At 39.2% G+C, this 24,526-nt stretch overlaps 1 protein-coding gene and 1 long non-coding RNA gene across 5 annotated transcripts in view; one reads left to right on the forward strand and one right to left on the reverse strand.

Moving 5' to 3' along the window:
• Positions 1-24,526, forward strand: part of LOC115221341 (dynamin-1-like protein) — a 162,579-nt gene that overhangs the window by 84,190 nt on the left and 53,863 nt on the right. For 2 of the 4 annotated variants that reach the window (XM_029791516.2, XM_029791518.2), the window contains exons 10-13: positions 4,983-5,129; positions 9,357-9,449; positions 12,679-12,870; positions 18,671-18,793. In XM_029791516.2, the coding sequence (XP_029647376.1) occupies positions 4,983-5,129; positions 9,357-9,449; positions 12,679-12,870; positions 18,671-18,793 (555 nt within the window). The remainder of the gene's footprint in view (positions 1-4,982; positions 5,130-9,356; positions 9,450-12,678; positions 12,871-18,670; positions 18,794-24,526) is intronic. The other 2 variants (XM_029791517.2, XM_029791519.2) reach the window with 1 other exon arrangement.
• Positions 7,144-21,974, reverse strand: LOC118766879. The gene is made up of 4 exons (XR_005002790.1): positions 21,964-21,974; positions 9,164-9,170; positions 8,412-8,414; positions 7,144-7,287 (listed from the first exon to the last, which is right to left on the reverse strand). It is a non-coding gene; the product is annotated as an uncharacterized LOC118766879 (long non-coding RNA).

Here is a 24,526-nt window from a genome sequence, read left to right on the forward strand (position 1 = left end):
TATATATATATATATATATATATATATATATATATATATATATACACATATATACATATATACAGTGGCGGCCAAAATGTTCAGAACGGCATTGTTTTCGGCAGAAAATTAGATATAATTTTTATCAAAGTTGTTTTATATTCTATAATTTTCACAGACAATAAATACGATATTATTTGTTATTGCCTGAGATTTTGGTGTAATTTGAGAGGATAATACAAAAGTTATGGTTGATTTAGTGATTTACTGCAAAACCCATGGTGGCCAAAATGATCAGAACGGTTGCTTTTACTCCGTGTTTTAGTATATTTAACCGGCGAACTCTAATGTTTTGAATTTGTTTACGTGACGGTTTGGTTACTAAACATTAGTAAGAATATTTGCAGTGTACTTTGTTAATATAATGCCACTTACTCCGTTACCAATTCGTCAGCAGATTATTAAGCTTCGAAGGAAGGATAATTTAAGTATTGGATCTATTGCAAAGATTGTTAACAAGTCAAAAAATCATTTTGGCCACCATGGGTTTTGCAGTAAATCACTAAATCATCCATAACTTTTGTATTATCCTCTCAAATTACACCAAAATCTCAGACAATAACAATTAATATTGTATTTATTGTCTGAAAATTATAGAATATAAAACTACTTTGATAAAAACTTATACTTACTTTTCTGACGAAAACAATGCCGTTCTGAACATTTTGGCCGCCACTGTATATATGTATATATATATATATATATATATATATATATATATATAAACAGTTTGAAGTGAAATTTCAGAATAATAATAAAACCGAAAGGTTTTAACAAAATGAAACTGCGTGTATATTGGGAAAGTGAAACTGATCTATGAATACATGCTAAAATGAAATCTTGAGTTTGCTTCTGTTGAGGAATTCCCCTTTGGAAGTTTTATTCTAATTTCAGTTTTTAAAATTACTCCATTTTCCTTTTTCTCCACCACAAGTTCAATATATGGAACTATTCCAATTCTATGAAATTCAAATTGAACATGTGTTCTGACATGTCTGCATAGTTAAGATTTCCTAGTTTCAGATTTGATTGTTCTGTGTAGGATTGGGTGTTTTCTACCATAAGTTTGGGTTGATTGGTAACATGTAAGTGGTATTTGGTAAAGAGGACCTGTGTAGAAGCCTGTTTTTTGTCTGCGACCATGCTGGTACCACCTCGAGTTTTAGTCGGACAAATTGACCCCAGTACTTATTTATTTTTCCTTTCTTTGTGAGTCTGGTACTTTATTCTGCTGGTCTCTTTTGCTGAACCACTAAGTTACAGGGATATAAACACACCACTTGTCAGGCAGTGGTGGGGAACAAAAAAACATTCAGACACACACACACATGTGGCAGACTACTTTCAGTTTCTGTCAATCAAATTCATTTACAAGGCTTTGATTGTTTCAAGGTTATAGTAGAAGACACTTGTCAAAGTTACCTATGACTGTATCTTTTGTCAATGCTTATATAAAGTGTTTGAAGCTTATGGAACAAAGCCCCATGCAATATTTGTTTGGCTCTGAGTTACAAACTTTCTCTTGTTTCACTCTCAAAAGTTGGGTAAAGTAGTTCTTTGTCCATTGAAGACCCGTTCCCAAGTATGAAGTACCACAGTTAAAATAATATAATTCTCTTATTGTATAGTGTTCAAGTGCACTACAACTCATCAGAGTTAAGTTGGATGACTGGCTGCTAAGCATTTTGCCAAGTATGCTAATGAATCTGCCAGCTCACCATCTTAAATAGTAATAATAATAATAATAATAATAATAATAATACGATCGTGAGGTTGTGAATTCGAATCCTGGACCGGGCTGCATGTTGTGTTCTTGAGCAAGACACTTTATTTCACATTGCTCCAGTTCACTCAGCTGTAGAAATGAGTTGCGACATCACAGGTGCCAAGCTGTATCGGCCTTTGCCTTTCCCTTGGATAACACTGGTGGCGTGGAGAGCGGTGGCCAGTATGCATGGGCGACTGCTGGTCTTCCATAAACAACCTTGCCTGGACTTGTGCCTGGGAGGGTAACTTTCTAGGTGCAATCCCATGGTTAGTCATGACCGAAGGGGGTCTCAATAATAATAATAAAATAGACACGAGAAGATTTTACTAAAAGTTAAACAAAAAAAAAAAAACTATCAATAGATGACATGCCATCTTCAGTGATTCAGTCATATGGAGCAAACAAGAAAAATAATAAAAATGCTCAATGGAAAGATAGGGAAAAGGAAAGGAAGAGCAAAATAGTACCACGTGTATGGCCCACTATCACACGTAAAGAAATCATAGAGACACTGAGTGTATCAGTAACTGGAAAACTCCAAGGATAGACAAGGTCCCCAACTTCTGGTTGAAACACCTTACCAGCATCTCATAGCAGCAACATCTAATCTATTATATAAAATCCGTTCTGTCTGTCTGTGTGTCTTCTAGGATCTCGGACGTCCTCCATCCAATTGTGCTCAAATTTGATATGTAGATACCAACCGTATCAGGGCGTGTATAAGTCTTGAAAAAATTACAAAAATCGACTCCAGGTGAGAATGCGATTGATAAAGCCGTGGGAATGTGCATTTGTATGCGTAAGTACATCAGTCAAAATCCGTCTTTTGCTGGTGTATCAAATTTAGGTTAAATCAGTGTTTCTCAAAGGGGAGGCCTATGGGACGGTCAGACAAGTTGTTTTGAGAAAATTTGGTTTAAATGTTTGACAACTCAGCACCGTCCATTGGACGGGGTGGGGGTGGGGGCGTTTTGCTCATTTATTAATAAGCAAGCCAGAATCAACACGAAACTGGATATGGAAAGACAAACCACCCTAATTCCCCAAAACAAAGACACTGTACAACCACAAAAGAACAAGTCAATAACATGCCTATTAACATCGTACAAAACCCTTACGCCAGTCACCATCTATAACTGGTGTATAATACATCTGGAAAACATTTTACCAGAAAAACAAAGGGGTTGCTGGCGAGGGATGTACAGCTGTGTGGAGCAACTTCTGATAAATTGTAAGCCCCATACTTATCCTATCGGTCTCTTTTGCTGAACCACTAGGTTACGGGGACAAAAAACACACCAACATCGGTTGTCAAGCGATGGTGACACACACACACACACACACACGGACGGACGGACGGACGGAGGGAGGGAGGGAGGGAGAGAGAGAGAGAGCTTCTTCCAGTAAGAAGAGAACAACAAACCTGAACATAACTTAGACTGATTACCAGAAAGCATTTGGCAGTGTTCCATACTCATGGATATTGGAGCCTCCCCACATAAATAAATAAAATAGCTTCAGCACTTCTAAGATATATCAATCATACAATGACAACCTGGGAAACCTGTTCAAGACACAATCAAATCAGTAATACAACCTAAACAGAACAATTCACAAACACAAAATGCAGTCGGGCGCAGGAGTGGCTGTGTGGTAAGTAGCTTGCTTACCAACCACATGGTTCTGGGTTCAGTCCCATTGTGTGTCATTTTGGGCAAGTGTCACCTCGGGCCAATCAAATCCTTGTGAGTAGATTTGGTAGACAGAAACTGAAAGAAGCTTGTTGTATGTATGTGTGTGTGTGTGTGTGTGTGTGTATATATATGTGTGTGTGTGTGTGGTTCTCCCCCTCCATTGCTTGACAACTGATGTTGGTATGTTATTTGTCCCTGTAACCTAGTGGTTCAGCAAAAGAGACCGATAGGATAAGTACTTGGCTTACAAAAAATAAGTCATGGGTTTGATTTGTTCGACTAAAGGTGGTGCTCCAGCATGGCCGCAGTCAAGTGACTGAAACAAGTAAAAGAGTAAAAAGAGTATATAGCAAATGACCAATGAAATAAATTACCACCCACAGACTGGGTACTTAACGCATTACACACACAACACAAACACTAATACAACAAAATTCTGCACTGCACCCCTTAATAAAAAAAAAAAAAGAAATTGATGCAATACAATATCAGGAATTGTTTGCACACTCCCAAGAACACAGTGCTGCACCCCTACCTCCACCCAGCAACACAGGTGTAGCAAGTGACGTAGTATAAATTTACCTGAAACTAACCAAATGCTTAATAATAGTAATAACTAGCAGTATAACCCGGCCTTGCCCAGGATTAAGTTACAATTATTAAGCTAATCAAGTTCTTTATTCAAACCAAACTAAGTAATATCGACTCTCAACAAAACACTTTTTTACTCGGCGTAAAATAAAAACAAAACTCTTTTGCACCCAAAGTAATGTGTGTGAGAGAGAGAGGGGAAAGAAAGATGAACGATTTAAAATAAATAAATGATTTAAAATAAATATATTGTAATTGTTGTGTGAGAAAGTATATATACTATGATTATAAAATATATGTCTTCCAAAAACATGCTGAATTTGAACACTATATCTCTTGTTTAAGAAAAAACAAAACATTTTACATTTTATTTTTTATGAACGTTGTCACTTTCTCTCTCTCCCCCTCTCTCTATCTCTCACTTTGTCTTTCCCGTTTTCTTGTTTAGATGCCGTGAAACTCTCTTCCACTTTTCTTTATCTTATTTTTTTTGTTAGACGCCGTCAAAAAGCTAAGGCTGAAAATAGATTTTTATGAACGTCGTCATTTACTCTCTCTCTCTCCCTCTCTCACTTTGTCTTTCCTGTGAAACTCCGCCCCTCTTCCACTTTTCTTTATCTTATTTTGTTTTTGTTAGACGCTGTCAAAAAGCTATGGCTGAAAATAGAATTTTACCACCATCCGCGGGTGCCTTGGGAAAAAAATAAGTTGACAAAACCCAGATAGGATGTTGATGAATGTCCTCCTAAAATTTGATCGACATGCATGCTAATTTGTGGATGTACACACATACACACACATCTTGCCTTATATATATACAGATAATAATAATAATAATAAAGTGAAAAACTGTTTGTTATTGCTAAATCTTGCATTCTTTGTTTTGATAGGGACCCAGGCCATCTTTATTTGTTCCTGAAATCTCATTTGAATTGTTAGTGAAACGTCAAATTCGTAGACTGGAAGAGCCAAGTTTACGCTGTGTGGAACTTGTTCATGAGGAGATGCAAAGAATCATTCAACATTGTGGAACACAGGTCAGAGATTGATATTTAATTATTGCTTATTGAAAAATGCTTTTCTTTTGGTTGAGTTGAAATGTAACCTTGTCGAATATTTAGTTGGATGATAAATCTGGAGTCGGGATGAGATGGTTGGGCACAGCTCTTTGGATGCTGATGGTATGGCCCAGCCGATTGGACATTCAGCCTGTTTTGGTGGTTATACTTTTTGGTGCTGGAAGCAAAAACACACACATACAAAAATATAAACACACTGATAGACAGATATAGGCGCAGTAGTGGTTGTGTGGTAAGTAGCTTGCTTACCAACCACATGGTTCCAGGTTCAGTTCCACTGCGTGGCACCTTGGGCAAGTGTCTTCTACTATAGCCTCGGGCTGACCAAAGCCATGTGAGTGGATTTGGTAGATGGAAACTGAAAAGAAGCCCGTCGTATATATGTATATGTGTGTTTGTGTCTGTGTTTGTCGCCCCAACATCGCTTGACAACCGATGGTGGTGTGTATATGTCCCCGTAGCTTAACGGTTCGGCATAAGAGACCGATAGAATAAGTACTAGGCTTACAAAGAATAAGTCCTGGGGTCGATTTGCTCAATTAAAGGCGGTGCTCCAGCATGACTGCAGTCAAATGACTGAAACAAGTAAAAGAGTAAAGAGATAGAGAGAGACATTAGACATTCAAACATATCTAAAATGCTCATATACACAAACAGTGAGACACACACACACACATTACAATTAATTGAACACACATGATATAATATTTTCTTCTAGCGAGACATGTTTTTTTATTGAAGACAAAAAATAAATAGCTTCGCTTGTATGATGGTGACACTTGTTTACAGCCATCACAAAATGTTGAACATGGGTGCACACTCACATCCTTCACCAAACTTGGAACCTGCAATTCACTTGGATCTTGAGTCTATAGACAGCTGTGCAATAGATGCAGTGAGTGTGTGACCTTGATGCCTTAGTCAGTGTAATTAGTCAGCCAATTGTGAATGTATCAATGACTGGACGAAGTGAATAAGTATTTGTCATTATACATTGTTATATTGTATAGTGTTCCATTCTCACGGATATTGGAGTCTCTCCACACAAATATAATAACTTCATCTATTTAGTGAGTAAGTATTTGTCATTATCATCATCATCATTTAACGTCCGTTTTCCATGCTAGCATGGGTTGGACGGTTCAACTGGGGTCTGTGAAACCGGAAGGCTTCATCAGGCCCAGTCAGATCTGGCAGTGTTTCTACGGCTGGATGCCCTTCCTAACGCCAACCACTCCGTGAGTGTAGTGGGTGCTTTGTATGTGCCACCGACACAGGTGCCAGACGAGGCTGGCGAATGGCCACGCTCGGATGGTGCTTTTTACGTGCCACCAGCACAGAGGCCAGGTGAGGCTGGCACAGCCACGATCGGATGGTGTTTGTTACGTGCCACCAGCACGGAGGCCAGTCGATGTAGTGCTGGCTACGGCCACGTTCTGATGGTTCTGTTATGTGCCACCGGCACTGGTACCACAAACTACAAATTCCATTGATGTTGATTGATTTCGATTTTGATTTGATTTTCACTTGCCTCAACAGGTCTTCACTAGTAGAGTTATGTGTCCCAAGAAGGAAGGTATGCACAGGTGGACTGACTACGTCCCAGGTAGGGGCCATGGGTTATGGCCTCACTTGTTCTGCCGAGTCTTCTCACGCAGCATACTTCCAAAGATCTCGGTCTCGGTCTCTGGGCATTTCCTCGGTGAGACCTAAAGAGCGAAGGTCGTGCTTCACCACCTCGTCCCAGGTTTTCCTGGGTCTACCTCTTCCACAGGTTCCCTCAACTTCGCTAGGGTGTGGCACTTTTTCACACAACTATCTTCATCCATTCTTACCACGTGTCCATACCAGCGTAGACGTCTCTCTTGCACACCACATCTGATGCTTCTTAGGTCCAACTTTTCTCTCAAGGCACTTACACTCTGTCCGGGTATGAACACTGACATTACACATCCATCGGAGCATACTGGCTTCATTTCTTGCAAGCTTACGCATATCCTCAGCAGTCACGGCCCATGTTTCACTGCCATGTAGCATGGCTGTTCGTACACATGCGTCATACAGTCTGCCTTTTACTCTGAGCGAGAGGCCTTTTGTCATCAGCAGAGGTAAGAGTCTTACTCTCAGATTCACTTTGGCAGTTACTTTGGACACTATGACTTTCTCAACTATTTCAGTTTGTCTCCCTGGAATGTGGCAGAGTGTTTATTGCACCAGAACATCTGTCACATACAAAAACTATATTCCTAGTTAGCCTTCCTTTGATATTGCTACACCTCTTATGTGTCCATAGCTTACACTTGGTGCATCTTATAGAGTTTCTACCTACACCTTTTCTACAGATCGAGCACGGCCATCTTCCTGAAGACATTTGTGGATTGTCTACCTTCCTACTTATTAGGACTTTGGTTTTAGCTAGGTTGACTCTAAGGCCCTTCGATTCTAATCGATTCCACATCTGAAACTTCTCCTCCAGTTCTGATAGTGATTCAGCAATTAGAGCAAGGTCATCAGCATAGAGGAGCTCCCAGGGGCATTCTGTCTTGAATTCCTCCGTTATTGCCTGGAGGACTATGATAAATAGGAGGGGGCTGAGGACTGAGCCTTGGTGGACCCCAACCTCTACCCGGAATTCTTCACTGTACTCGTTGCCAACCCTCACCTTACTAACACGCACAGCTCTCACTAACCATTCATCTATCCCTAGTTTCCTCATTGACTACCAGATAAGGGATCGGGGGACCCTGTCAAAGGCTTTCTCCAAGTCAACGAAAGCCAGGTACAGAGTTTTATCTTCGGCTAGGTATTTCTCCTGCAGCTGTCTCACCAGAAATATGGCATTGGTGGTGCTTTTCCCTGGCACGAAACCAAACTGCATCTCGTCCAGGTTGATTCTCTCCCTAATCAGTTGGGCTATGACCCTTTCCGTAACCTTCATTACCTGATCCAACAGCTTGATACCTCTGTAATTACTTGTATCTAGGGCGTCACCTTTACCTTTGTAGCAGTTGACTATTATGCTACTACACCAGTCATTGGGTATGACTCCTTTGTGTATCACCTGGTTAACTATACGGGTGACTAGGCTATAGCCGACACTGCCAGATATTTTGAGCATCTCAGCAGTAATTCCTGATGGGCCTGGGGCTTTCCCTGTCTTCATGCTTCTAATTGCCTTAACTACCATGGAACTGTCAACTCAGATGGCTGGTCCCTCTGTTGGGTTGACATTCGGCAGACTCTCTTTATCCCATTCATTCTCTTTGTTGAGCAGCCTTTCATAGTGGCATCTCCAAACCTCTCTCTTTGCATCCTCATTAACGCAAGTGAACCATCATCCATGCGGACATGTTTCTCTCCTACCACATATATATATATATATATATCATCATCATTAACATTCGTTTTCCAGGAACTGGCATGGCTGGGTACACACAAAGCTTCATGGTCTGTTTTGACTTGGTTTCTACAGCTGTACGACCTTCCTAATGCCATCCACTTTACAGAGTGTACTGGGTGCTTTTTATGTGGCACCAGCACCAGTGTTTTTTAAATACACACACAAAGCACGTGCTTATTTTGGTTCCTGTTTTCTAAATCTATCCACATGGCTTTGATCAGCCTGAGGCTTGAAAGAGTCCAGAAGCTGGCTACCCGCATGGTTCTTGGTCTCAAGCATTTGTCTTATGAAGAAAGGCTGAAGACCCTCGACCTTTATTCTCGAGAAAAACACCGCCGCCGTGGTGATCTCATTCTTGCTCATAACATCATAAGCGGAAAGTGTAACCTCTTGAAAGAGCTGTTCTTCACTCCTGCTCCAGAGCGTCGGCTGCAGGGTCACTCTGAAAAGCTCTATCTGCGACGATTTCATCTCAATCGAAGGAGAGGGGCTTTCTCCGTCCGGGTTGCGGATCCGTGGAATAAGCTGCCGGACGAGATAGTGAAGATGCCGACAACCGCTCGGTTCAAAGTCTCCCTTGACCACAAATGACCTGAACTCTTTGCATGAACACCACCCTGTACATAACTCCATGTCCCCCTACATGGCCTTGCTTTTTGCTTTTTGAGCCAAAAAATTAACTTAACTTAACTAACTTAACTTAACTAAAATATTTGCATAAGCTGCCATGAACAAACTCTATCAATCTGAGATTTTTCATTTGAATATTTCTTTCTTCTTTCCAGCAAGAAATGTTGCGGTTTCCGAAATTACATGAAAGAATAGTGGATGTTGTTACATATTTACTTCGGCGCCGTCTACCACCAACCAATGCAATGGTAAGTGAACTTCTTGTTAAAGAGTGATACTTATTATATCTAAGGTGATGAAAGTCGAATTAATCTGGCAGTATCAGTGGGTCTGGAGGAATATGATGGCTTGCAAAACGGTGTATTAAGCATTGTAATTAAAGTTAGATTAACAGCATGGTTAATTATAAATATTTGAATGAGACTATACTTTTTATAGTGTAAAAAATGTCAACTATTTAAAAATGTGTTATTAATACATGTAACTTTATCACCAGGATAACATACGAGGAGTGTTCAGTAACGATTTCCTCTCACCCACTTCCCAGGACTGCAATAAACAAAACTTGGCATAATTATTAGTCCTTCTCTACATAGCCACCACCAATGGTGACACACTTCTCCCATTGTTTTATGCAGCTGTGAAGATCTTGTCTATAGAAGTTGATAGGCTGTGTCAGGAGCCAAAACTTTATCTCAGAAATAAGTTTATCATTGTCCAGAAAGTGCTTCCTCTTCAAAAAATGACTTCTTGGTTGGAAAGAGATGGAAGTCAGATGGTGAGTGTAAGGAGGATAAGGAAGGATTTCATAGCTGTAGGAGTGTGCTTTCATCTGGGCAACAGGTGCATTGTGAACTGGGGTGTTGTCTTGGAGGAGGTGGACTCCTTTGGTCAGCATATCACACCTCTCTGCTTTGATGGCGTCCCACTGTTTCTGTAGCAGAAAAGCATGATATGCCCCATAAATTGTTGTGCCCTTTGCCAGAAAATCGATCATCATTATTCTGCGCTGGTCCCAAGAGACTGAGCATCACCTTGCCTGTTGAGGGTTGGACATGAACCTTCTTTGGCGGTGGTGAGTTATCACACTTCCATTGCTTCGACTGGACTTTAGTCTCAGGATCATAGTGATGGACCCATGTTTTATCCTGTGTGATAAGTCTGCTGAAAACATCCTTCTCTTTTTCTTGGTATTTTACCAAAGAGCCTGGGAGCTATTGACGCGTTCTTGTTTCTGAAAAGGTGTGAGCATCTGAGGAATCCATCATGCAGACAACTTCTTCTTGTGCAGATGGCCCCTGCACTTCACTTCTTGGGCTAGTTACCGAATAGTTATGTGGCAATTCTCCAAAACGGTGGATTCCACTTTGTTGATGGTGCTGTCATCAATGGCAGCATGTGGTTGTTCAGGAATAGGAGCAGTTCCCATCGATGTCCAGCCACATTTCAACTGGCGATGCCAGTGCTTTACTACGTCATATGATGGTGCATCATCACCATAAACTCCTTTCAGTTCATCGAAAGTCTCTTTTGGTGTACAACCTTTTAATTATAAGAACCTGATAACTGATCTGCATTCAACTGCCTCCATTATATCTCCTTAGTCCACTTCAGCAGCTGTAAAAGACAAAAGAATACTAGTGGAAAGCTGCAATTTACAATGTGACATGTAGAGACATGTATGATTGTACCTGTACAAGTTCCGTTTCCTGCAATAACCGGAAGCGTATCAGGGGAAATCTTTAATGACCACCCTCGTAGTATGCTCAGTTGGGAATCGTGTTATGCTTATCATGTATTGGTCTCTAATGACAGGTTGGCAATCAAAGATTCTTCTACTGCAAAAATGCCTCCCAGCGACCACCTAGAATGCTCAGCTAACCAGAATGCATGGCCTATAAGGCGGCAAGCTGGCAGAAATGTTAGCACACTGGGCGAAATGCTTAGTGGTATTTTGTCTTCCACAACATTCTGAGTTCAAATTCCGCCGAGGTCGACTTTGCCTTTCATCCTTTTGGTGTTGATTAAATAAGTACCAGTTACGCACTGGGGTCGATGTAATCGACTTAATCCCCTTCTCTGTCCTTGTTTGCCCTCTCTTGTGGGTAGTAAAGAAGTAGGTATTTCATCTGCCGCTATGTTCTGAGTTCAAATTTCGCTGAGGTTGACTATACCTTTCATGCTTTCGGGGTTGATTAAATAAGTACCAGTTATGCACTGAGGCTGATATAATCGACTTAATCTGTGTGTAGCCCCTTGTGGGCAGTAAAGAAATAAGAATGCATGGGCTATCGCTTGTGTTTACATGACCATGCTGTGAGGCTATGTATGCTTTATATGGATTTATGTACTTGTATCCATCAACATGGGACCAGTGGGGGAAAAAAACAATATGAAGGCGCTTAATCCTAACAAATATCATCATCATCGTTTAACGTCCGCTTTCCATGCTAGCATGGGTTGGACGATTTGACTGAGGGCTGGCGAACCAGATGGCTACACCAGACTCCAATCATGATCTGGCAGAGTTTCTACAGCTGGATGACCTTCTTAATGCCAACCACTCTAAGACTGTAGTGGGTGCTTTTACGTGCCACCGTCACAGGGCCAGTCAGCCAGTACTGGCAACGACCTCGCTCAAATCTTTTTTCACATGCCACCAGCACAAGTGCCAGTAAGTCGATGCTGGTAACGATCATGCTTGAATGGTGCCTTTTATGTGCCACCGGCATAGAAGCCCATTAGCCACTCTGGCAACGATCACGCTCGGATGGTGCTCTTAGCACCCTACTAGCACAGGGCACAAGTGCCAGTAAGGCGACGCTGGTAATGATCACACTCGAATGGTGCCTTTTATATGCTGCTGGCACGGAAGCCAGTTAGCCACTCTGTCAACAATCACGCTCGTATGGTGCTCTTTGCGCCCCACTAGCACGGATGCCAGTCATCGAATTTGATTTCAATTTCACTTGCCTCAACAGGTCTTCGCAAGCAGAGTTTAGTGTCCAATGAAACGAAAGGTACGCATAAGTGGGCTGGTTACAATGCAGACAAATGTATTTTCTATGATCAAGAAAATATGTGGTTGTGGAAGCTTTGCTGCTGCAGCCTGTGAGTTTGGTGCCAAGGAATCTACCATTTACAAAGTACAAGCAGATGATAGATTTATCACTGTGTTGTTTTAGGAACCATGCTCCCGTGATAAATGAGGAGAGATGTACATACTTGTCCAAGTAGTAGCCATACATTTAACTATTTTGTTTTCTATGCTTGATACTTTTGAACTGCTTCTCTTCATAACCCAAACTTGTTACATTTTATGCTTTTTACTGATACAGTCTATCACAAATTTCTTTGGACTCTTCTTATTCATTTTTTTCTCCATTTCTCCATTAACCAACATAAATGAAATTATTCAGTTGTCATTATGAGTTCAAGTATTTGGTTGTCGTTTATGCTTTTCTCTTCATTTTCCAGGTAGAAAACCTTGTTGCTGTCGAGCTTGCTTACATCAACACTAAACATCCAGATTTCACAGAGGCTAACTTAGTTCACAAGACAGCTGTAGAAGACACTCAGGATAGGCGACTGGTTAAAGACAGTGGTACTCCAGCTAAGACGGCGCCAATACCTGATGTGACAGAAATTAGAGAAAATAAAGAGCTTAAAGTAAGTGTAAACCAATTTTCCCATGATTCCAAATAAGATTTAATATTTCACCAGATATAACAAAGCTAGAATTTTCTATACATTTTCAATTTTTTTCAAAAATTATATTTTGTCAAAAGCAATATATATATATAGGGAGAGTTTATGAAAAAAACAAGAGACGAAGACAGGTGGTGTACAAAACAAACAGCTGTATTAGTATAACGCTCGGGAATTGAAAAATGTCTTTAACGTTTCGAGCCTACGCTCTTCTACAGAAAGGGACACACACACACACACATATATATATATATATATATATATATATATATATATATATGTATACACACATATATACACACACCTGTTTTTTTTTTCCAGGAGTTTTGTTGATTCTCTTCCTCAATGTGTTAGTAACTTACATTTCACAAGAAACTTCCATAATGGTACTTAAAAATCATTTTTTGTAATGTTTGGACAAGGGACCAATCGAATTTCTCCTGATTGGAACCTGGTCTATTATAGCAAGTAGCATTCTTCTCCATTAACAATCAAAGCAGAGACGATCAAAATTAAGTAAGTGCCTTGCCCTCAGACATAGAAAAAGATGTCATGTGATAGGGACACATGCTCCATAAGATGGCTGTTTGCTAGCTCTCCTGCTGGGCCATTTTTACCACTTTCATAGATGATATTATACAGGGTGCAAGAAATATTTGAGGACCTATTTGGTGATTTTATAACAACTCTAATCTATCAAAAACCAAATGTATTTTATGAAGAATGTGAGCACATATGTTCTTGATAAGCTTTCTTAAAAGGTTATTCTCTGAATCTGCCTTCAGTTTTGATGACATTTCAGTGTGGAACAGGAATCAGTGATATGTCTGCACTAAACGAACCTTATTTGTTTAGAAATCACCTGAACAATGGTGGCCTTCAGTGAAGTATGGTATTGTGAAGATGTCTTTTTAACAAGGCTTCAAACATAATAATCCATGGGATCTGACATGTTTGGAAGCCAAAGTTTGGTGCTATATTATTGTAAAGACTGTCTGATATCTGGTCTTGAGTTACGTGAGCTTTGTGAGATAGTGCTGAGACCCATATGGCTTGCTACTATGTACTTCATCCATCCAGGGCTTAACAACTGTCTACAGCAGTGCTTTTCAAACTCTTTGCTGGAGCGGAACGCCAAGGAAACATTCCACTGGCTCGAGGAACCCCTGTGCAATAATTTAATACTCTTATGCACACATATCTGCACAGGAGACTTAAAAATTACTGCCGATTTTAGCAGTTTTGTAACTTCTTGCGGAACCCCTGGACTGTACTGGCGGAACCCTAGTTGAAAATCACTGGTCTACAGTATCTTAGTGTATCCAGCAGCCTTAATTCTAAGACCCTGTATAAAGATGTGTGTTGACATAAAATGACCTTCATTTATCACCACTCCTAAAACCATTACAGTTGCTGGAAACTTAGTGTGCATCACTCTGGAGGCATCAGAAGGGTCTGCAGATAACCATCAATCATTTCTCCTGTTACACTTTTGGTCTTGGTCAAAGTTTTTCTCATCAGAGAAGAACCAAATCATGCTGTCTTCATGAGGATTTTTAACCTTGCTAAGTAACCACTTGATATAGGTCAAGTAGTTTTCCCATGTCTTTACAGACATGAATTGAGCTCTCTTTAGTAGGTACAACTTCTATCAAATGTCCTCATGCATCATAATTCTGATAATCCACTCCAATACATTTGGCAGTTCTTTAGCAGTAAGTCTTCATTAAAGGTAAAGGTACCTTCTCAAGTCATGCTGACTCATAAGGGCTGGTTTCCATGCTGTTATAAATTCCCCATTTGGATGGGACACCTGTCTGTCACTAGATTACTCATTTTTGCCAGATAAGTCAGTTCATAGTTGTGGCCAATGCTGGTGTCATGTAACTCTCACCCATGTGAGTGGCATGTAAAAAGCACCTTTTGAGCATTGGGCCTCACAGAGGCAATGTGGCTGATGCTGGTGATTAGTAACTGGTACACATGCTGGTAGCATGTAAAAAGTACCTTTTGGGTGTTGGGCTTCAAGGAGCAAATGACCAAGACCTTCAGCAGTATGCCTTTAAGGCAGCAAGCTGGCAGAAACTTTAGCACGCTGGGTGAAATGCTTACTGGCATTTCATATGTCTCTACGTCCTGAGTTCAAATTCTGCTGAGGTCGTCTTTGCCTTTCATCCTTTCAGAGTCGATAAATTAAGTACCAGTTGTGTACTGGGGTCAATCTAATCAGGTATTGTGCCTAGAGTAGGAAAAAAAAAGTATGCTGTACTTGTGTAGAAGACCCATTAATCCAAGTAAAATCGTTGTCATGGAAAACACTGGTGTCACACAAATGGCATCCATGCCGGTGGTATGTAAAAGCACCGATTACACTCTCGGAGTGGTTGGCATTAAGAAGGGTATCCAGCTGTAGAACCCATGCCAAATCAGACTGGAGTCTGATGCAACCCCTCAGGTTACCAGCTCTGCTCAAACCATCCAATCCATGCCAGCATGGACAACGGATGCTAAATGATGATAATGAGATGATGATATCCAATTATGGAATAGATAAGATCACTCATTGTCCTGTTTTCCTACAGATGTATTTGTATTAATCATGAGCAAACTGTATCTGCACGATTCTTGGAATGGCACACCAATTAAAAAAAATGACCTCAAATTATATCTTTAGAAGCATGGCCCACTTAATGATGAACTAGGTCTCATGCAGTCAGCTTCTCAAAAATCATTTCCCATGCCTGTCCTGTATAATGGCCTGACTTGCTAGAAACAGCAGTCAAATCTCTCTCAGACCATTATGTCTTACCTTAAAAAAAAAGGAAAGATATATTAGATACAGTAGTTGGAGATACACTGTCTAAAAAATGGTTATGTCAAGAACAGTTTTGGTGATAGATTTGCTCAGAGTTGTGCTGAGGCTAAATAGCAACAATTAAATAGTTCTCATCAATCATTTAGTATTATGTTAGTCGCAAACCTTTCTTGAATTTCTTAAAGTATCAGTGGCAGTTGAAGTGTTTCCATATACCAGTTGTCTGTGGAAATTTCGAAGGCTTGAACAACTCTAGCTAGCTTGTTGTGATTTGTCACTGGTGTGAACTCTACTCTTTTATGGTGTGTGTGTGGATATTACCGTGAAAATCTTACAATGATGACCTAATGAGAGGGCCTCCACACAGTCGCTTGACATGCTAGAACTTACAACCAAATGTCCCCCATATCATACTTAATTTAAAAAAACAAAATGAACATTGGTGCAAGCGTGGCTGTGTGGTAAGAAACTTGCTTCCTAACTACATGGTTTCAGGTTCAGTCCCACTGCGTGGCACCTTGGGCAAGTATCTTCTGCTATAGCCTCGGGCTGACCAAAGCCCTGTAAGTAGATTTTGTAGATGGAAACTGAAAGGTGCCTCACTGTGGGACTGAACCTGGAAGCAAGTATCGTAGCACACAGCCTCACCTGCGCAATAAATTGGTTACACTTCTACAGACACAAAATATTAAAATTTTTTTATACACTTTCTTATAATATTTTATTATAAATTATAATAATATTTGTTAAACATTGAATGGCTATGGGGATCCAGTGGAGTAAAATAGGAATCAAAGGGGCCCATAGGTATAAAATAGTTGAGAATCACAGCTTCATGACAAGAGAAATAGCTGAGATTTTAATGGATTGTTTTCTTTTATGCTGCTTATCGAACAGAATAATAAACCTCAGATAATTATTTGAGATTTTTCTCAGAGGATTATGCTTTAATCCTCATTCAAATCTTCTTATTGTGATGAAATGCTTTCTGTTGTTTGAGGAGGAAGATGGAGAGTATAGTTTGTATAATGCTTTTTATGTTTTTTTTTTGGTGGTGGTGGTGGTGGTGGACTTTTAGAATAAGTGTTAGTGGTAGAGAGATGGTAATAAGCATGATGGATACACTAAGTGGAAATTCAGAAAAACTGAAACTATTGTGTGATTATCATTCTAATTATTTTTATCTATTTATCACACTTGACATTTAATTTTAGAGTGAAGTAAATGTGACCATTTCTCTGTGTTGACGATGTTCACGTTAACATAGGCCTTTGTCTCATTTCTCGTGTATTGGTAATTGTGTTGCATTGAAATAAATATGTTTGCAACCTTAATTTCTTTTGGATCTCAACATGATCCACATTTATATTACATTGGATGGACTTCAGAACAAAAAACACAGGATTCATTATTTACAAATAATTACATAAATAGTATGTGGATATTTGAATGGTTAAGGTATCATTTGACTAGGATTAGCTCACAATCAAGTGTTTTTTTCTTTGTTTTTTTGTTTTTTTTTTTTTTTTTAACGGAGTTGAGAAATCGGGTATACAGGTTTGTATTAATCACTAGTATCCTTGAAAAAGAATCCGAAATCAATATCTGACTTCTTGTAGCATTATTTTAACAATAGAAGCTTTATTGTGTATAATATTCTCATGTATTTATTACTTTGTCCAATAAAAATTTTTTGTAAGTATTTTTATTATCAAAAATAAGATAAAAAAATAAAGGTGTAAAGTTAACTGAAAATTACTGAATATTAATTTCTTGTCTATTAAAACAAATGGCAAAATTGGAATTTTTCTTTTATTTTCTCATTTAATATTTTTATAATTCTATTTGCCTGGATATAATCTTAACAACAGAACTTCAAAGAGAATGTACAATCAATACAGTTCAAGTGTCTTTTATCGTCTACAAAGTCCAACTGTAATTCTTATTATTAGCCTCTCTCTATTTATTCTACTTCTAGTTCTAATCATGTTAATTTCTGAAGTAGATCAAGTAACAATGGCCTCTTGAGACTTCTCAATAACAGTAGATTATTCTATTGTTTCCTCTCTCAACAAATTATTTGAACTTTGATTTTACGTTCTGAGTTCAAACTCCCCTGAGGTCGTCTTTGCCTTTCATCCTTTCAGAGTTGATAAATTAAGTACCAGTTGTTAATTAAGAATGGGAGTGAGTGTGGCATTGTCCGAATTTTGCCTGCATTTGTATTTGACTTCCCACTTACAAAATCCTATAAAAATCTATTGAAAAGACACGACAATACCTGGCTAAGTATTAAAAATACAATTATTTTTGAAGGTCTTGAAAACACTTTAGTTTTCAGATTACTCTGTCAGGTGTAATGTATTTATTCACACTGCTTTGAATTAATTATGCATTATCTCATAGCTTCAACATTCTGATGTGATTGTTTAGTGTTAGAATGACATTTTGAGGTAGGTGTAAGAGGTCAGATCTGGCCAATTTGAATTTGAAAGCAGTAGAATATTTGGGCCAGATATGGTCAGTTTAAATGCTAAAGGGTTAATATATATATATATATATAGGCAAGGAAAAATTATAAAAAGGCAGAATGCTAAATTGAAAGAAAATTTTAATGAAAATGGGTGTATGGAAAATTTTGAAAAATTGATAAAATATATATATATATCAATTCAAACCGGTTTTTGTCATAATGTAACTTTTCAAGAATTGTAAAGAAAAATTTTTTTTTTAATTTGAGGAGGGGGAAAAAATAAGGCTATAATATATATAGCCTCTGAGTGTTAGATGTCCTCAGGCAAGGAAAATTTTGTCTTTATCCCAAACCATATAATAATAATAATAGTAATAATAAAAATAATGATAATAGATTCCTTGTAAGATTTTTTCTCAGATTCCTTTGCTGTTTGTTATGTCTTAGTTTACAGATAATATTTTCTATGCCAGGTTGTAGACTCAGTCAATAAAAAAGTTCAGTTTTCTTCTACTGTCCACCCATCCAAGCCATCTCTCCCAAAGGAGGGAAGTTCTGTACCCTTAGTTGATGCTAATTCCTTGGACAAAACTGATGTAAGTGCCCAGCTATCACTTTTCTCTTGGCTGCCACCACCATCACTGCATGCAAGTCTCTGTTGGTTACTGAATAATTCTGTTCCAATTCCCAGCAATGCAACCAAACACAGCTTCCGAATATTAAGCTTCTTTTCATATGCGTGTGTGTGTGTGTGTGAGTTTGTGTGTGCAGTCTGCTTTTATATAACATCCTGTATATAACCTCCACATCCTTAATACTTTGACATTCTCTTCAGTTTCTCTGGTTTTCAATTTTCTGTTTTTATTTGGCAAGATTTCATGAAGCTGTGCATATCTTTAACTAAACCAGCACTCTGTCAGTTCTGATGATGATGACTCCTGGTGATCCAGTCAATGAAACAACCTACTTGTAAAATTAACATGCGAACTCCACAGACACCTGTACCCTTAACATAGTTCTCAAGGAGATTCAGTATGACACAGAGTGTGACGAGACTGACCCTTTGAATTACAGGTGCAACTCAGTTTTGCATGCTGAGTGCACTGTAGCAACATGAAATAAAGTGTCTTGCTCAAGAACACAACATGTCACCAGGAATCAAACTCACAACCTTACAATTGTGAGCTGACTATCCTAACCACTAAACCACATGCCTTCTCAGATATCTTTAACTATAGGGTTTTTATTATTATAAATTCTTCAGTTTTTCTCCATCTGATGGTAAAAATGACTATTTCTCTAGTATTGTACATGAAAGACATGTATTTATTTCATGCACAATTTTATTCTGAGTAGAGAACATTTTGTGGAGGTGCAATGGCCGAGTGGTTAGGGCAGCGGACTCGCGGTCGGAGGATCGCGGTTTCAATTCCCAGACTGGGCGTTGTGTGTGTTTATTGAGCGAAAACACCTAAAAGCTTCACGAGGCTCCAGCAGGGGATGGTGGTGACCCCTGTTGTACTCTTTCGCCACAACTTTTTCCCACTCTTCCTTCATGTTTCTTGAGTAACACTGCGATGGATTGGCGTCCCGTCCAGCTGGGGGGAACACATACGCCATAGAAACCGGCAAACCGGGCCCATGAGCCTGGCTAGGCTTGAAAAGGGCGAGGAAGGAAGGAAGAGAACATTTATCACTTTGTTTCTTTTTATTTTATTAAATATTAGTAAAGCAAATAAGAGATGACATTCTTTTTCTCCATTGGCATTTATGCACTGAAAATTCTTTTAGATTGTATAAACTGAAACCATGGTTGCCACATAACAATGCTCATTAGGTTATGTATTTTATGTAAAACAGAAGTTATCAACGTCGCACATGGCTTCTAACACAGAATATTATTAAAGTGCCACCAAATTCATTGTTAGCAATGAGTTAGTCAAGATTTGATATAACTTTCTCTTTATATTCACCACTCCATGTAGATATTTTAATGAATTCTCTGTGAGCTCTCTCTCTCTCATATATCATCATCATCATCATCATCGTTTAGCGTCCGCTTTCCATGCTAGCATGGGTTGGACGGGTCAACTGGGGTCTGTGAAGCTGGAAGGCTTCGTCAGGCCCAGTCAGATCTGGCAGTGTTTCTACGGCTGGATGCCCTTCCTAACGCCAACCACTCCGCGAGTGTAGTGGGTGTTTTTTACGTGCCACCTGCACAGGTGCCAGACAGAGCTGGCAAACGGCCACGAACGGATGGTGCTTTTACGTGTCACCGGCACGGGGGCCAGCCGAGGCTGGCAACGGACGCGAACGGATGGTGCTTTTACGTGCCACCGACACGGTTGCCAGACAGAGCTGGCAATATATATATATATATATATATATATATATTATCTCTTTCCAGTATAGAAGTACCCTTGTGAGACATTTGGTATTAATTGGCAAGCTGTAATGTTGCTGCTATTGCATTGTGGTATTTGGATTGGGTGTTTTTCTGTGACTTTGGTTGTAGTGGGATACTTGGGTTATGATGCTTTCCAAGCAAGTGTAGCTAACTTTAACATTATTCTTATTGAAAAGTTTACAAGCATTTAGGTTGCAGAAAAATGTTTCCAGGAAATTACTAGCTAAGCTCATATTGTAGGAAGTGATGTTTTTAAACACAATAGCACTAGGAAAAAAAATTGATTTTTTTTTTTTTTTCCCCCTAGTGTTATTGATTTGTAGAGGGTTGCTCCATATATATTCTAGTTTTTCTTTTATAGTAAACAGCAAGTGACTTTGTGTATGTTTGTGTATGTAAATATGTGTGTGTGTAAAAGTTACTTGAACATCTGAGCAAATAGATTATTTTATCATGGTAAAAAATTTAAATTTTGTGTTATAAAGCATTCCTCCTATTTGCAAATTGATAACTTTGGGCTTGTAGTCTGTAGGCAGATGGATCCCATTCATGCAATGAAAGTGGTGGGGAGGGTTATAAGGCAATACCTGGAGGCAAATCTAGCTGGACTTTATGGTGTGTATTAGTTTATTACAGAGTGAATTATGGTAAACAAGCATCAAATACTATCATGAAGAAGTTAAAGATAAGCAGAACTATGAGCTCTTGTCTGTGGGAGACCAGCAGAGCTTTAGAACCACTTTAGAAATACATTGGTTGGTAAATTTAATGTGATACACTCTGGATGTTGCTCTATGTTACACATAGCTAGCACTTCACTGCAGTGTGTGCAGGCTGACATATACTTGGTACAAAACCTGGATGTGAATTTTAGCTTCATATAACTACTTCCATGTTGGATCTCTATTTATCACTACCATGTTGGAGCCTATACTTGGTCATTCTTAATACAAATACCAGCCAAATCTTCCTCAAATTATGTCCCCCGTGTCTTGATATGGAAAAGGTACATCGAATAATGTAATTTTTATTTTATTTATTTTATTTTACTTGTTTCAGTCATTTGACTGCAGCCATGCTGGAGCACCGCCTTTAGTCGAGCAAATCGACCCCGGGACTTATTCTTTGTAAGCCCAGTACTTATTCCATCAGTCTCTTTTGCCGAACCACTAAGTGACGGGGACGTAAACACACCAGCATCGGTTGTCAAGCAATGCTAGGGGGACAAACACAGACACACACACACACACACATACATAAACATATATATATACATATATACGACAGGCTTCTTTCAGTTTCTGTCTACCAAATCCACTCACAAGACCTTGGTCGGCCCGAGTCTATAGTAGAAGACACTTGCCCAAGGTGCCACGCAGTGGGACTGAACCCGGAACCATTTGGTTGGTAAACAAGCTACTTACCACACAGTCACTCCTGCACCTAGATTCCCTGAAATATAATTGTGATTACCATGGCCAGAATGCTTTTGATTATAAATTTGTGTGACTGGAGCTGACTTAGGCTAAACAATACCAACTACTAATTTTCCGAGTCTTCAAGGGAACCCCATATAGTGACTCAACCTGCTAGAAATAGCAGCCAAATCTTCATATATCTTACCTTCTTAAATGAAAGGACACATTGGATAATTTAGTCCAGAATACACTATGCCTTTAAAAAACTGGATGGTCACTGCTGGAATGCTTTTAATTAGTTTTGCTTGATGAGAACTGACTTGGAGACAAACAACAACAATAATGACTCCCTGTATGGTTACTTGAACTGCTAGAAATAGCAACCAAATACCCCACCCGGTTTTATCCTTAAAATAGGGCGCCTTGAATAATGTAAACAAATATACAAAAGAAGTGGTTTAATCCTTTTGTATTCAAACTGGTTATATCAGGCCTAAATATTCTGTTTCATGTTCAAACCAGTCAGATCTAGCCCCCCCCCTCCTACCCTGCATTTTTTGGTTTGAGCATTCGGCTCATAATCATGAGATAGTGAGTTTCATTCCCGGACTGAGCTGTGTTGTGTTCAAGACGCTTTATTTCATGTTGCTCCAGTTCACTCAGCTGTAGAAATGAGTTGCAACATCACAGGTGCCAAGCTGTATCGGCCCCTTTGCTTTTCCCTTGGATAACACTGGTGGCGTGGAGAGGGGAGGCCGGTATGCATGGGTGACTGCTGGTCTTCCATAAACAACCTTGACCGGACTTGTGCCTGGGAGGGTAACTTTCTAAGTGCAATCCCATGGTCAGTCATAACCGAAGGAGGTCTCTCAATATACACATATATATAAATGCCCATGCGATGCCATGTAAAAGTTCCCAGCACACTGGGCGACTGCTGGTCTTCCATAAACAACCTTGTGTCTTGGAGGGTAATTTTCTAGGTACAATTCCATAGTCAGTCATGACCGAAGGGGGTCTTTACCCTCTACATTTGACAATAATCTGAATGCCAAAGTGTTAACTACAGCTTGAATGTCCTTCTTCAGTAGGCCTCTTAGATCTTTTTTGAATTTGGGTGTGCCTAGTTGCCTAGCAAGTATAATTTCAATACGATTATAAAAGACCTTTCTTTAATGTAGTTTACGCTAGAATTAGAAGCAACAAGGTTTTCTATTGAGCTATAAATAAATTCAAAACTGAAAAATTGTTTATTGACCGACATTTAGACAGATTTAGTATTATATTTTCTTATGCATTCTTTTTTATGTTAAGAATTTGACACTTGATTTTTTTTTTCTTTCCTATTAATGGGTTGGAGATTTCTCTATAGAATTTATTAGTTTAGATATCACTTAATTCTGAGTGTAGGGCTGTACAGATGAAAATTACTGCTGTATTGGTGTGTCTAAAATGCTTATGGGCAATGGTCACTAAAAGTAGTAGTAGTAGTAGTAGTAGTAGTAGTAGTAGCAGTAGTGGCAGCAGCAGCAGCAGCAGCAGCAGCAAGATTCACTATGTGACTTTGTCAGTTGAAACAAATTTTTTGGAGGGTAGGAAGTTACAACACAACAAAATATATATGCTAGCTTAAAAGTTATGCTCCATGCAAACTTTTAATACATGCAATATAACTATAATACATGTAATGACCATATGCCTCAGTGATGTTTGATCAGAGAACAGATGAGAATTCTGTAGTACAATCATTCCATTGTTTTAGTTCAAAGCTGAATTCTAACTGTTGGCTAGTTTGTTCCAAAGTTCCTATCTTGATGTAAAATTAACGAGGCAGATGTCATTTATCTCACCCTCGATTTCTGATCCCCTCTGACTAATGCCAACCAAAATGGTGTGAATCAGCCAAACTTTACCTCTAGAAATAACCCTAATGCTTTTAAATCAGATCCCAATGCTGGTTGTTCAAGAACCAAATAAAGGGCAGATTTTCAATCCAGGATCATCCTGATACCAAAAAAGATGTATGTCTATGAAAAACAAAATGTAGACTGAGATACAGACAATTTTGCTTTTATTATTATTATTATTATCTTTAAGAGATATCAAGCATGTCAAATTTATTATACGTAATAATTGGTTATGGAAATATACCCCAACTGCAGATGACACCAAGTAGCCCAATTCGTGTGAGTGCTTTATATGAGGTGGTATCAAAAAGTTCTTGCACTAGTTACGTTTAATAAAAAATAACATGCCAGTGGCACGTAAAAAGCACCTTCTGAACGTGGTCGATGCCAGCGCCGCCTTGACTGGCTTCCATGCTAGTGGCATGTAAAAAGCACCAATCCGATTGTGGCCGTTGCCAGCCTTGCCTGGCACCTGTACTGGTGGCACGTAAAAAGCACCCACTACACTCATGGAGTGGTTGGCGTTAGGAAGGGCATCCAGCTGTAGAAACACTGCCAGATCAGACTGGAGCCTAGCGCAGCCTTCTGGCTTCCCAG

The sequence above is a fragment of the Octopus sinensis genome, linkage group LG18, assembly GCF_006345805.1.
Source record: "Octopus sinensis linkage group LG18, ASM634580v1, whole genome shotgun sequence".
Taxonomy (NCBI): Eukaryota; Metazoa; Mollusca; class Cephalopoda; order Octopoda; family Octopodidae; genus Octopus; species Octopus sinensis.